Source organism: Leopardus geoffroyi, chromosome D4 (assembly GCF_018350155.1).
Source record: "Leopardus geoffroyi isolate Oge1 chromosome D4, O.geoffroyi_Oge1_pat1.0, whole genome shotgun sequence".
Taxonomy (NCBI): Eukaryota; Metazoa; Chordata; class Mammalia; order Carnivora; family Felidae; genus Leopardus; species Leopardus geoffroyi.
Window position 1 is genome coordinate 8,034,346 of NC_059342.1, and position 13,042 is coordinate 8,047,387.

The 13,042-nt window shown below is 42.1% G+C and overlaps 1 protein-coding gene across 14 annotated transcripts in view; it reads left to right on the forward strand.

The window, feature by feature from the left end:
• The window catches only part of RFX3 (regulatory factor X3), a 296,723-nt gene that overhangs the window by 42,914 nt on the left and 240,767 nt on the right, over positions 1-13,042 (forward strand). For 3 of the 14 annotated variants that reach the window (XM_045468771.1, XM_045468776.1, XM_045468772.1), the window contains exon 2: positions 10,137-10,210. The exons of 10 other annotated variants lie outside the window; for them this stretch is intronic. In XM_045468771.1, the coding sequence (XP_045324727.1) occupies positions 10,177-10,210 (34 nt within the window). In that variant the 5' untranslated portion in view covers positions 10,137-10,176. Of the gene's footprint in view, positions 1-9,136; positions 10,211-13,042 lie in introns of those variants that run through there. One more of the 14 variants, XM_045468773.1, reaches the window with a different exon arrangement.

A 13,042-nucleotide genomic window follows, 5' to 3' on the forward strand; every position in this document is an offset into this window, starting at 1 on the left:
CAACATACTTGTTGCACTTACCATTTAACTCCTCAAATTTTGCTATAATCCTGCCATGCTCGATAAGAACTTCACTGCTTTTTTAATTTTAATCTTTTACGCTAAGGAGAAACCGGGGTTTTTTTGGTCCTGCCTGAAGCAAAATCTTCAATATCAGACCCGCTTATAGGAAGAACGCTGTTTAGAGTTGCAAGTAGGAAACCACATGTGAAGCAGAAATTTTTAAGTATCTTCAGATCTTACCTCCTGGAGAAACTGCCTTTTATCAAAAGGAAGTAAATGTTTACTTAAGTGGTCAATGTTACAGATGCATTATTTTCTTGCAATTTAGGGGCAGTAAATTGTCATTTTGTTTTATTTTAATTAGCGTAATTGTCTTCGGTTACCTCCTGACCTGTACTTACCCCTGTATCACCCCCCCTCCCCTGCCCAGCCCGGCCCCCAGCAAACACAAGTGAGCCGAATCCCTTAAGCCACCTTGCATCACGTGGTATCTCATTTAGTAACTAGTTAACATTTTAGAGCAATGACCAATACGAAGTGCTACCTGTATGTCAGGCACTGGGGTAAGTAACTTCTGTGTATAATAACTTAATCCTCATGTTATCTCTTCGAGGGAAGTAGGTACTACAGATCCATGATCCCTAATACGCACTTCTGGATTTCCACAGGCTCTGAAAATCACCAGTTTCCCTAAGTTTGTGGGAAAGCTAATTTAGCTGCAGAACCTGAGCTGAATGAGATAAGGCTCCTTAAGGGTCTTTATTTATCCCACAAATGGAACATTCATCTGTTTAGCGACAGAAACATTAATGTGTATGATTATATGTTGCTGCCCTAGACACACCTGGGGTGTTACATGTATATGATACTACTTTCCAAAGTTACAAAAAGATTCCGAGTCATGTGACCTATCTGGCCCAGGGGCTTAGCATGGGGGGTTGTGAACCCGTTTCATTATGCCACTTTGTAAATTTTTTTTTAATGTTTATTTCTGAGAGAGAGAGAGACAGACAGAATGCAAGCTGGGGAAGGGCAGAGAGAGAGGGAAACACAGAATCCAAAGCAGGCTCCAGGCTCTGAGCTGTCAGCGCAGAGCCCGATGCGGGGCCTGAACCCATGAATCGTGAGATCATGACCTGAGCTGAAGTCTGACGCTTAACCAGCTGAGCCACCCAGGCGCCCCTTATTATGCCACTTTATAGATGAGAAGGCTGATCTTAGAAGATGTGAAGTAAACTGCCAAGGTTTGAATGGTATGTTAAGATGTGAAGTAAACTGCTCGGTAATGCGTGGCGAAACCACAGTTAAAGGCCACAGTCTTACTCTGAAGCCACATGCTTTTTGCCATCCGCTTGCCAAGGCAAGATTGAGCTCAGTTGGCACCCGTGTGTGTGTGTGTCTTGAGTTGACAGAATTGCTGATCTTTGCTCACAGAGGAAGACCTATATCTGGATATCTATGGTGGAAGATAATCCTCGTATCATCTGTATTTGGGTGTGGCCTGTTAGGCTTTTTTCTGCATGTTTTGGGTACAGACGTGTCTCATCGTAGAATTTCCCTGAGTGTAATGGAACCTAGCCACAAAAGTCTGACTCAAGTCAAAGTGGGTCTGGCTTCTCCATTGTCACTCCTCGTTATTTTATGTTATTTGTATCTCAGTGCTGGCAATTGCTTGTTTTAGCTGTATTCGACAAATAATTATTTAATGCCTGCTGTGTAGTAGGCTAGAAATACAACATTGCACAGGAAAATCATTGGTCCCTCAACAGGGACACCGTTGTCCTTGTCAACGGGACAGTTCTTGGTGGGGTACCCTGTGTTGCAGATTGTTTTGGCATCTGTGGGCCAAAATGGCATTAGAACCTCTCCCCCACCCCAGTCATGTGACAACCAAAACGGCCCCCAGAGTTTCCGAAGTTCCCTGGTGGAGGACAGGGTGGCAGTATGTCTGGATGATGCTCTGACTCTCGGCCCTGAGGATAGTGGCTGGCCACTTGCCCATCTGCTGTCCAAGTCGAAGAATCGATTTTAAGCGTTTCTGTTTTTCTAGAATCCTGGCTTCATGCAAAGTAAACAGAACAGAAATCTACAAAGCAAATAACTACCCTGCTTCCACTTGGGCACAAGGGCTGAACTGAGAAGCAAGATTACTTGTGGATAATCTTAGCCATGGCTAATTGAGACCTCTCATTATACTGTGTAAATAATGAGGATAAGTTATTAAGCTCCCAAGTTAATATACCGAGCGATGGTGTTCTTCTTCGAACTGTAGAATCAAATCAGCCCAGGACTTTACATATGCAAGTTATTTATCAGACACATAATACAGTACACTTACGCTTGCTTGCTTGCTTGCCGCTCCACTTTTCTCTTTTAAGTGACGTTTTAAAAGAAATTACAAATTCTAAATAATTTGCGAGTGGAAGCAGTCCTATGAAGGCTTTACGAGTCTTCATTTGTCATTTGAAAGAGGAATACGTGGAAATTTTCATTCAGTATCCACATCAACTGCTTTGTAATCAGTATTTTATCGTAAAAGTAATAATGGCTGAAAGTTAACAGAACCTCAAGCTAATGATAGTTGGGATTATTTTAAATGAAAGTTATTGTGTTGTGGCTATAAAAATTATACATGCTTAATGTAAAACATTCAGAAAATACGGAAAAGTACAAAGAGGAAACGAAAAAAGAATCACCATTCTGTTCAAAGATGACATCCCATGTGCTCACAAGATTACCGTTCTGTCTTCTCAGGATTTGTCTCTTAGCGAGTGCATCTGGCATTCTTGGGCGTACCTCTCACACATGCGCGTGCCCTCTCTCCTTTCACACACAAAAACATGTGCCCTTCCTCTCAAAAATTGGGTCGTACAGTTTGTTTTTTAACTTGGACACTCCCATCAACATTTTTTTCGTGGTAAATAACATGTTGGTGCCGTTGTATGAATGTTATCGATTTAGTTAAGCGGTTTTCTAGTCGTTGAGGTTGTACCCTATGGTTTGGTGCTACGATGAATTGTTGTATATACCTCTTTGTGCAACATCCAGTTAATTCCTTTATATGAGTTGTGAGGGATGGAATTGCTGGGCAAAAGGCTGGGTGCGTATTGAATGGTTTTTGAACCACCAGCTTGCTCTCTAGAAAGCTCATGCCATTGTATACTCTCAAGAAGAGTGTTGTTTTGTTTTTTTACAAATAGTGTTTTAATGTTTTGTTTCTTTGCATGCTCTCTACACGATGATTAATCTTTGTAATTTTTTTTGTATTTTTGTCAATCCTGTAATTGAAAAATGTCTCCCTTGGATTTGCATTCCTTTGATTACTAATGACAAAAAAAATTTTTTTATTTTATTTTTTTTATTTTTTTTTTCAACGTTTATTTATTTTTGGGACAGAGAGAGACAGAGCATGAACGGGGGAGGGGCAGAGAGAGAGGGAGACACAGAATCGGAAACAGGCTCCAGGCTCCGAGCCATCAGCCCAGAGCCTGACGCGGGGCTCGAACTCACGGACTGTGAGATCATGACCTGGCTGAAGTCGGACGCTTAATCGACTGCGCCACCCAGGCGCCCCCCAAAAAAAATTTTTTAAGTATATTTGCTAGTCAGATCTTTTGTTGATGGCTCATTTGTTTTTTATTTTTTATTTTTTTAATTTTTATTTTTTAACGTTTATTTTTGAGACAGAGAGAGACAGAGCATGAACGGGGGAGGGGCAGAGAGAGAGGGAGACACAGAATCTGAAACAGGCTCCAGGCTCTGAGCTGTCAGCCCAGAGCCCGACGCGGGGCTCGAACTCACGGACCGCGAGATCGTGACCTGAGCCGAAGTCGGACGCCCAACCGACTGAGCCACCCAGGCGCCCCAAGTTGATGGCTCATTTGTATTGTTAGCCCATTTTCCTGCCAGGCATTGTCTTTTCTTCCTCTTTTAAATTTCAAGGTATTTTCCTAAGTATAAGGATATAGATCTTTATTGGTCATACTGTACATATTTTGCCATTTAAAAACATTTGCTGTTTTGGTGGGGTTTGTTTTCGAGACATTTTGGTATGTAAATGTGTCACTTTTTTTCCCATTTGGTACTCCCACATTATAATAAGGCCATTATTACTCATAATGTCTCAGTAGATGGATTAAAGATTAGAGCTTTAAAAAAACGAAGCCACTTTTCAGATGGGAAGCCACGTTGCAGACGAGGAAGGTGATCAGTTTTTTCTGTTAATTAGATATGTTTGCTGTGATTACAATTTCAGTAGCTGTATGTAAAAACAGAGATTGTGAGAGGGAGATACTTTGATGTAGTTGAAAGACTTACTTGAAAGCCAGATAGCCCTAGCTTTGTTTTTAATTTAGACAGCAGGTATATATCGTGTGCCTATTATACTTTAAACATTTATAATAGATTTTTCACGTGCTAGTTGGGTGACCATGGGCTTTTGTTTATTTGTAAAAGGGGAATAATAAGCTCCCTTGTTGTTATTTTAAGGGTCATAGTTCACCTAACAGCACCTGACGTGTAATTAGATAACAATAAACCACAGTCAGTATGAGTGTTGTTACTCTTTATAAGTAACACAATATAACCTAATTTTAGCCCATTATGACGTGTTGTATCATTGCTGTGGTGGTAGTTTGGCATATGGGGTAATTAACTGTGATTATTATAATTTTATTAACAGAATGGAGCCTAGCTGGGTTGACAATACATAGGGTCCTGTCATATGACATTCTGGTTTTTGACGTCCCTTCTCATTTCTTGTCTTATTTGTCCTCTCTAGTCTTACTGTAGGATGGGCAGGGCCCGTGTAATTTTTCATTTTACAGTTGAGGAGCTGAGGCTGTGAGAGAAAGGTTGAGTTGTCCCAGGTTGTGTGGCTTGTAAGTGATTAATTAGGTTTTCTCTTTCCCTCCTACCCGTAATTAAGATTCTCAGTGAACCCAGATTGACCCTCAGTGTGGGGAGGAACAGAGAATGGAATCTAACTGCCCAGCCTTCATTTAGCTTCGCCATTTTCTAGTTTCTGTGGCCGCTCCTGTTCCAGCCGCCTGGAAGTGGCCGAAACGTTTCCAGTGTCTGTTGGGTCCATGGCGGTTACGGTGAACCACGCCTCTGGGTATTCCCACGCCTGGGAAGTCCTTTTCCTTTCAGCCTGGCCTGAACCGGTAGCTTGCTTTGACCAATAGAATGTGACAGAATGAAAGCTTTTCCGGGTCTGGATATAAGCCTTAAGAAGGCCAGGTAGCTTTTGTTTTTGGGTTTTTTGGGGCGCCTGAACCATCATGGAAAATTCTTGGTTACCTTCCTGGAGAGACTGTGTGCAAAAGAGGCCACGTGGGGGGAGAGAGGCCCTGAGACGACATGGAGAGAGAAGTCTAGTCGTGCTGGTATTCTGGCCGAGCCCTGTTCCCACCCGCCAGTGGAAGGCAGTCGTGCAAGGGATCGCCGTGCAAGGGATCGCCGTGCAAGGGATCGCCGGCACGATTAGCTGGAGAGCTGCCTCGCCGAGCCCAACCCAGATTGCGGAATTAGGAGCAAATAAAATGTCTTTTTTGTTTGTTTGTTTGTTTGTTTGTTTGTTTTGAGCGGTAGGTTTTGGGGTAGTTGATTAAACAGTAAGAAGGACAAAAGAAGGGGGCATCTGGCTCAGTGGGTAGGGCATATATGACTCTTGATCTTGGGGTTGCAGGTTTGAGCCCCACGCTGAGTGTAGAGGTTGCTTAAAAATAAAATCTTAAAGAAGAGCTAAGGAAAAAAAGGAAAAGGATGGTTTTGAAAATAAAAGTTTTTGCTAAAGGGTGTTTACTTTTTTGGGGCCTGTTTTGATGTTTTTGGACTTCCCCTGGCTTGCCAATATCAGGCTGTGTTAAAGGGAGATAGTAGGAATGAATCACTCTTCCTTTCAAGAAGCTCGTCTTGCTGTGTCCTGACTACATGGGTCTGGCTGATACTTGGGTGATTCTGAGGTAAGCGTGATTTTTCTGTGCGGAGGTTCTCCAGAGAAACCTCAGGAGAGAAGGTCCCTTCCTGTGTGCAGATCCCTGGTTTCTCTTCTCTGCTGCGTTTCCTGCTCCCACTCTCTGTGGCTCTTTTTATCCCTGTCGGAACTGAATTAGAATTGGCCTGGGTCAGCCAAGTAGGACCAGACGGAGTAGCCTTTTTCTTCCTCACGTGAACTTGTTCCTGTTCTCCAAAAAGGACCTGGGAGGCCTTTGGGGCCAAGAGAGGATAAGACCAGGGACCATCTTTATTTTCAGTCCTTGCATGTGTTACTAAACAGGAAAGATTCAGTACGGCCAGATATTGTCTGTGCAGTTTAATCCCTCTCAGATCAGTTTCTCTTCTCTTCTATTTGTTGTAATATAGATTTTTTTTTTTCTTAAGTTTCCACCAGATAAAGAATTGGTGACCTAAAAAGGTATAATTTTTTAAACAATTTGTTTTGGTTAAAATGCTTTTTTGTCTTAAAAACTACGTGAAACTAGATTTAAAATATCACAGTTGATTGGCTTCCACATTGGTCAGAGTGAGGCCCTCCGTGCACTTGATCTCTGTCTACGACAGAGCAAAACAAAACAACAGCAAAACAACTGTTTTGCTACGACAGCAAAAACAGCCCAAGTGAACTCCTTCAGAATTCTGGCAGTTAACCGCAGCCAGCGAATGCACCGCAGATCCTCCGTCCGAGAGAAGAATACTGAAACCTGGGAGGACACCGGGGTCCGTGACGTTTTAAGTCGTGCTTCCTTCCATCTCTCCTCCTTCCCCAGCCTGGCAGCTGAGCAGAAGCAGGCAGCGTTGCACACGACGCAGAGATCTGGCCACTCCTGGAGACCCATTAAAAGCACCTTCCCCAGAGCGCGGTTCATATTTTGTCCAAACTTGCGGCTCCCTAGGAAAAGTCTATTCCCAGAGAGTGGTTGGCTATTCGATTTGACTCAGAGCTCTGCTGGTTGGGGGGGGGGGGTGCGGGGAGAGAAAGCCCCTAGGGCTTTTCCGCAGCAACAGCAAATGTTGGCAATGTCTCCACCGCTTAAGGCTTTTCTTTCCGTGGAGGCAAACCGGAGCCTGGCCAGGAATTCAGAAGGAAATCTGGGAGAATTAGCCAACTGTAAGGAACTCTGAAAAACTCCCGTCATATTCCTGGACATCTAAAAGGCTGCGCCATGTGCAAGGCTGTGCAAGTGTCTGTGAAAGACCTAGGAAAGCAGAGGTTCCCCTCTGACCTTGAGGCTCTGCCTAAGCAGGAAGTGAAAACTAGGGCCGTGTTATCCCCTGACAGAAGTCTGAGAGTGTGAGTTCTCAAAAAGATGCCTTTGGCAAAGGGTGGAGACACCCAGGCGAGGGATTTAAGGAAATCTGACCAACCAGTGGCTGGCCACTGAGTTAGACAGATACACAGTGTGACTCTTTGGAAGCCAGGCTAAAAAATGAAAGCAAGAACTTAAAATCTGGCGGAAAACTCCGTGGCCACACACTACAGGGACTACAGAACCTACAGAATTAGTTCATCAAAGTGCCGATCGAGCAGCACCGGAGAAAAGGACACCGCCACCACCAGTGATAAAATATCTTGGAGCAGTGTGGAGGATGCTGGTACCACAGTTGTTAAAATATATTATCTAAAATGACCAGTTTTTAATGAAAAAGTGGGAACAAATGGGAAAGTGTGCCATAACAAATGGGAAAGTGTGCCATACACACGGTGGGTGTGTGGGGGGGTGGGGTGGCGGTGGGTACGAAAAAGCAAAAACCAGCCAAGAGAAAAATGTCCCCGTGGGAGCCCAGATAGGGACTTGGTAGACACAGACTTTGAGCTATTATAAATATGTTCAAAGAACTAAATGAAACCGCATCTGAAGAATTAAAGGAAAGTATGAGAATGGTATCTTACCAAAGGGAATATCCATAAACCTAGAAATTACCTAAAAAGAACCATACCAAAATTCTGGAGTTTAAAGTACAGTAAATGAACAATTCACTAGATTTGCTCAATAGCAGATAGGAATTGGCAGAAGAAAGAATTAGTCAACTAAGAGGTCGCTCCATAGAGATGAACCACTGTGAGGGGGAGAATGATGATAAAAATGAACAGAGCTTCAGGAGTCCTGTGGGTCACCCACCATCAAGGGTCCCAACGTATGCAAAATGGGAGGCCTAGAAGGAGAAGAACGAAAGAGGCAGAGTATTTGAAGAAATGATGGCAGAAAACTTGCCAAACTTGCTAAAAAATATTAGTCTACACATGAAAGAAACTCCATGTACCCCAAACCCAAAGTGATCTTCACTGAGACTCGTCCTAGTTCGAATTTACAAAAGTGGGAGAGAAATCTTGAAAGCAGGAAGAGAAAAATCTCATAAAAGGGATCCTCAGTAAGATGAATGGCTGACTTCTTATGAGAAACCATGGAGGCTGGAAGACATTTTCAAAGTGTTGAAAGAAAAAAAAAGACTCCCAGTTAGGAATTCTGTATCTGGCTAAAGTCTCCTTCAAAGATTCAGGAGAAAGTAAGACATTTACCAAACGAGGGGCGCCTGGGTGGCTCAGGCGGTTGAGCATTCGACTCTTGATTTCAGCTCAGGTCATATCTCAGGGCTCGTGAGTTCAGGCCCCCCCCATTGGGCTCTGTGCTGGCCTCTTGGAGCCTGCTTGCAACTTTCTCTCCCCCTCTCCCCCGCCCCACCAAATAAATAAATAAACATTAAAAAAAAAGACATTTACCAAACCAAACCAGCCACCAACAACAACCACAAAGTAACAACATACCAAATCAAACAAAAAAACTGGAGAATTTGTTGTTAGCAGACTTGCCTGCAAGAAATAATTAAGGAGGGTCCTTCAGGTTGGAATGGAAGAATAAGCAGTAACTACAAAGGACTAGACAGTAAACTAACCCACATGAAGAAATAAGGAGTATGATAAAGTAACTACATAGTTATGAGACATATGCAGAAAAATACTCACAAAAGCCTTTGTCTTCATAATGTCTTTCTCCTGTTTTAAAAGGCAACTGCATGAAGCAATAATAACAATAAAAAAAAAACCCTGTATTGACAGGCTTATAACATGTAAAAGTATAGTTTGCTTATCAATAACAGTAAAAAGGAATGGAAGAAAATGGAAGTATATCTGAGGAAAGTTTTTGATTATTATTGAAATTAAGTTAATGTTAATCCAGAGTAGAATGTTTAAGGTTAAAAGACTCCTTGTAATTTCCAGGGCAGCCGCTAAGAAAATAACTCAGAAAGGGGAGTGAAAGACAGACCAAGGGAACGCAAAAGGCACACTGGAAATGTTTAAGGCAAAAGAAGGCAGGAGTTGAGAAATAGATTTATGGAGCTCCAGTATACCTTTGTAGAAAAGAGATTATAACGTATAGCTTCCAGGTCAAATAACCTGTTCATGTTGTTCTTAAGGAAATGTTACCAATAGAGCATATTGGTTCACGGATCCTCTTACAGGGCTTAATTTTATAATACTGTCAGGTACTTTATATCCATAGATATTTAAAACATGGTAGAAGGAAGATGCACCAAGGTGAACTCAGTGTGAGATGATTGCTTTAACCCTTGGTTCTCAAGTTGTAGCTTTGTTTCCCTGGAGATGAAATGGCAAATATATGGAAATGAGAGATACCCTCTATTTTGTCACTGAAAGCTTGGGTATGGAAAATTCAGTTCTTTTCCTTCCTCTAAATGCGGAAAAGAAAAGATGAGCAATGTCTCTGGAGAGCAGAGTAGATCTTGGGAAGATGTACCTGGAGATAAATGGACATAGGAAGGTGCTGTTGACTGGAGAAATGTTCTGGGCAGAAAATGTCAGAAGCCTTGCGAGGTATTTCGATCTGCATCTTCCATATATTGTTGATTCTGTTCTCCATGGGTGCTCAGCTCAGTGGAGAGCCAATCTCATCACAAGGACTGTTCATTGTCGTGTAGAGCTGCCACAATTATAATGTATTACATATGCCTTCAGAAAATAAAACCGATGTTTAGCTTTATGGTACGAAGACAGTTTAATTATATCAAACAATACATGTAATTTCCTTATTCTGGGAAAAGTGATGAAATTGAATTTTCTTACTGTTGATTTAAACAATCACTTAAAAATGAAATTCTCAATCTGTTTTCAGTCCCAGCACAGTTGAAGAATATAGCACAGTTGCATCTGTAATGATGGCTCACTCAACTGGGAACATCTCTCTGGGTGAGAATAAGTAATATTTTTAACGACCTCCGAGTAATTCCAATGTGGCATACCTTCTTTCCACCACAGATAACACACTGAAGTCCTAGATGTCTAGAGTGTTACAGAAATTAGCGTTATTAAGAGGTTACGATGATTAAAACTGCATCTAATCTTGTGAGACTCTGGTTTTCTTAAGCAAGTTCTCTTGAACATTTCTAATGCTTTTTTATCTATCATTTTACTGGGGTATTCCAGGCATTTTTATTCCTAGTTTTTAAAACTCATATTAACTGTTTTTAAGTGTGCAGTGCTATAGTGTTAACTCTGTGCACATTTTTGTACAACTGATCTCTAGAATTTTTCTTGTAAAACTGAAACTCTGTACCCATTGAAGAATGACTCCCCTTTAATTCTTCCCCTCAGCCCCTGACACCTACCAATCTACTTCCCGTTTCTTTGAGTTTGACAACTTTAGGTATCTCATATAAGTGGCATCATGCAGTGTCTGTGTTTTTGGTGACTGTCTCGTTTCATGTAGCCGAATGTCCTCAGGGTTTATCCATGTTGTAGCATGTGACAGGATTTCCTCCATTTTTTAAGACTGTATAATGTTTCATTGTATGTGTATACCACATTTTCTTTATCCACACATCCATGGATGGGGATTTAGGTTGCCTCCACCTTTTGGCTGTCGCAAATAATGCTGTAGTGAACATGGCTGTACCAGTTACCTCTTTGAGATCCTGTTTTCAGCTTTTTTGGGTGTATATCTGAAAAGTGGGATTGCTTGATGATATATGTGCTAATTCTATTTTTAGTCTTTTGAGGAACCTCCGTGCTGTTTTTCCTAATCACAGCACCAATTTACATTCCTACAAGTAGCGCACAAGCCTTTCAATTTTTCCACATCCTTGCCAACACTTGTTATTTTCTGTTTGTGTATTTTTTGTTTTGTTTTTAACAGCAGCCGTTCTAATCATTCCTAGGTGCTTGATTTACTGCTAGTCCTCTTTACTTCTGGAATTCATATGATACTATGTGAACACATTGCCACCTTATAAGACAGAGCTAAGCTGCCTTTTTTTTTTTTTTTGATGTGTTTTCCTCTAGTTTCTAAAATGAATAACTTGCTTTAAAGGCGTCGTCAAGTAGCGATTACTATGACTGGATTGGCTCTGCCCTTGTTTCCAAGAAGGCCCTAAATGTTACATCTGTAGATGTGTTATTTCATTGTGTACCTAATGTGCTTCTTTGTGTCTGAACATTGGTTGTCTCTATTTCACTTGCCCCGCTGCATCTGCTTGTGAATCTTTCTGGCATCCATTCTCCACAGATTTCTTGCCTAAATGGAGTTGTATTGCCAAAAATTTGGCTTCAGTGCTGGTAGACCAGCTACCTTCCAGTGCCCTATATTTGACGATCCTGTACAGATTATAGATGATGTTTGATGATGTTCAAGACAACAGATGCAGTGCTTATAATCCACCTAGTCTGCACTGCTGTGTCAGTTTGAGCATTTCACGTTTTACAGGTATTTAGAGTGATTGGGACTCCAGTGTTGTTTCTAACCTGCCTTGGACACTTGCAGAGATTATACTGCCATGTCATAAAATTGGGGGGTGGGGGGAAACACATTGAATCTGGGGATAGGTCCGTATTGAAGTCTTGAGGATGCCCCTAGGCTGACTTGCACCTCTAGAGATGTTTCTTACCCTCTCTGCGTCGGACATCTCATGTGTAAATTGGATAGTGGTACTGAACCTTTCATTTTGTTTTGGTGTTTTTTTTTAATTTATTTTTCAATATATGAAATTTATTGTCAAATTGGTTTCCATACAACACCCAGTGCTCATCCCAAAACGTGCCCTCCTCTATACCCATCCCCCGTTAAGCTTTCATTTTAAAGGCGTTAACCTTAAAAACACAACCGCCCGTTCTTTACCGGCAAAAAATGGGTTTATTTGGGAAGAGCAGAGAATTGCAGTCTGGGAGCTACCAGCTGTCGTCAAACCATTGGCAAGTCTGGAGAACAAAGGGGAGATAGGGTCTTCTGTAGAGGCAAGGGTACTCGGGAGGGCTGTTAGAAACCAAAAGTCCCCTGCCATACACTGGGGGTTGCAAGTAGAGTGGCTTCTCAGTGGCTGGGTCGTGACTGTCTCTCATTGGCTGGACTGTTGCCAGGGCAGAAAAAGCCTTCCTTCGGCTGGAATAGTGAGGTAGCTGCCTGCCAGGTCCGGTCTCTTCCTACTGTGGCTTTGCAGTTGAAGAGGAGGGGCAGGGCCTGGGAGCTACCCCTGCTGACCTCCCAACTCCATCCTCAGTGAGGTGTCCTTCCGTTAATTTTCATAAAGGACTCATTGATGCTGTGAGCTTGTTTTTAGGAACCAAGGATGCTATCAAGTTAGAATTTTCTTCTTCCAGTGAAGAGGGGGGGAATGGATTGTCATACCCCAGGGGTGTCTAAATGGCCCATATCTGACGGATGTCTTCTGATGAGTTTGATGTTCGTAGCTTGTCCATTAATTGAAAAAGTCATTTAAAACAGTCAGTCGTAAAAAATGATGCCTACATCCCACTAACATTCTGTTTTATCTTAAATCACGCACATAACAGACTGTCTTCTGGTTAGGACCCCGGCCTTTCCCTGCATCGTAGGTTTGCTGTGGGGAACCCGTCTCCCATTAATCTACATTCCTAACAAACCCTTGCCACTCTACACTTTCTTTAATGTAGATTTTAAAATTTAGAGAATTGAAAGGCACTGATTCTCAGAGTGTGGGTCCCAGGCCAGCTGCTCTACATAACATGGGAATTTTTTTAATGTTTTTAATGTTTATTTTTGAGAGAGAG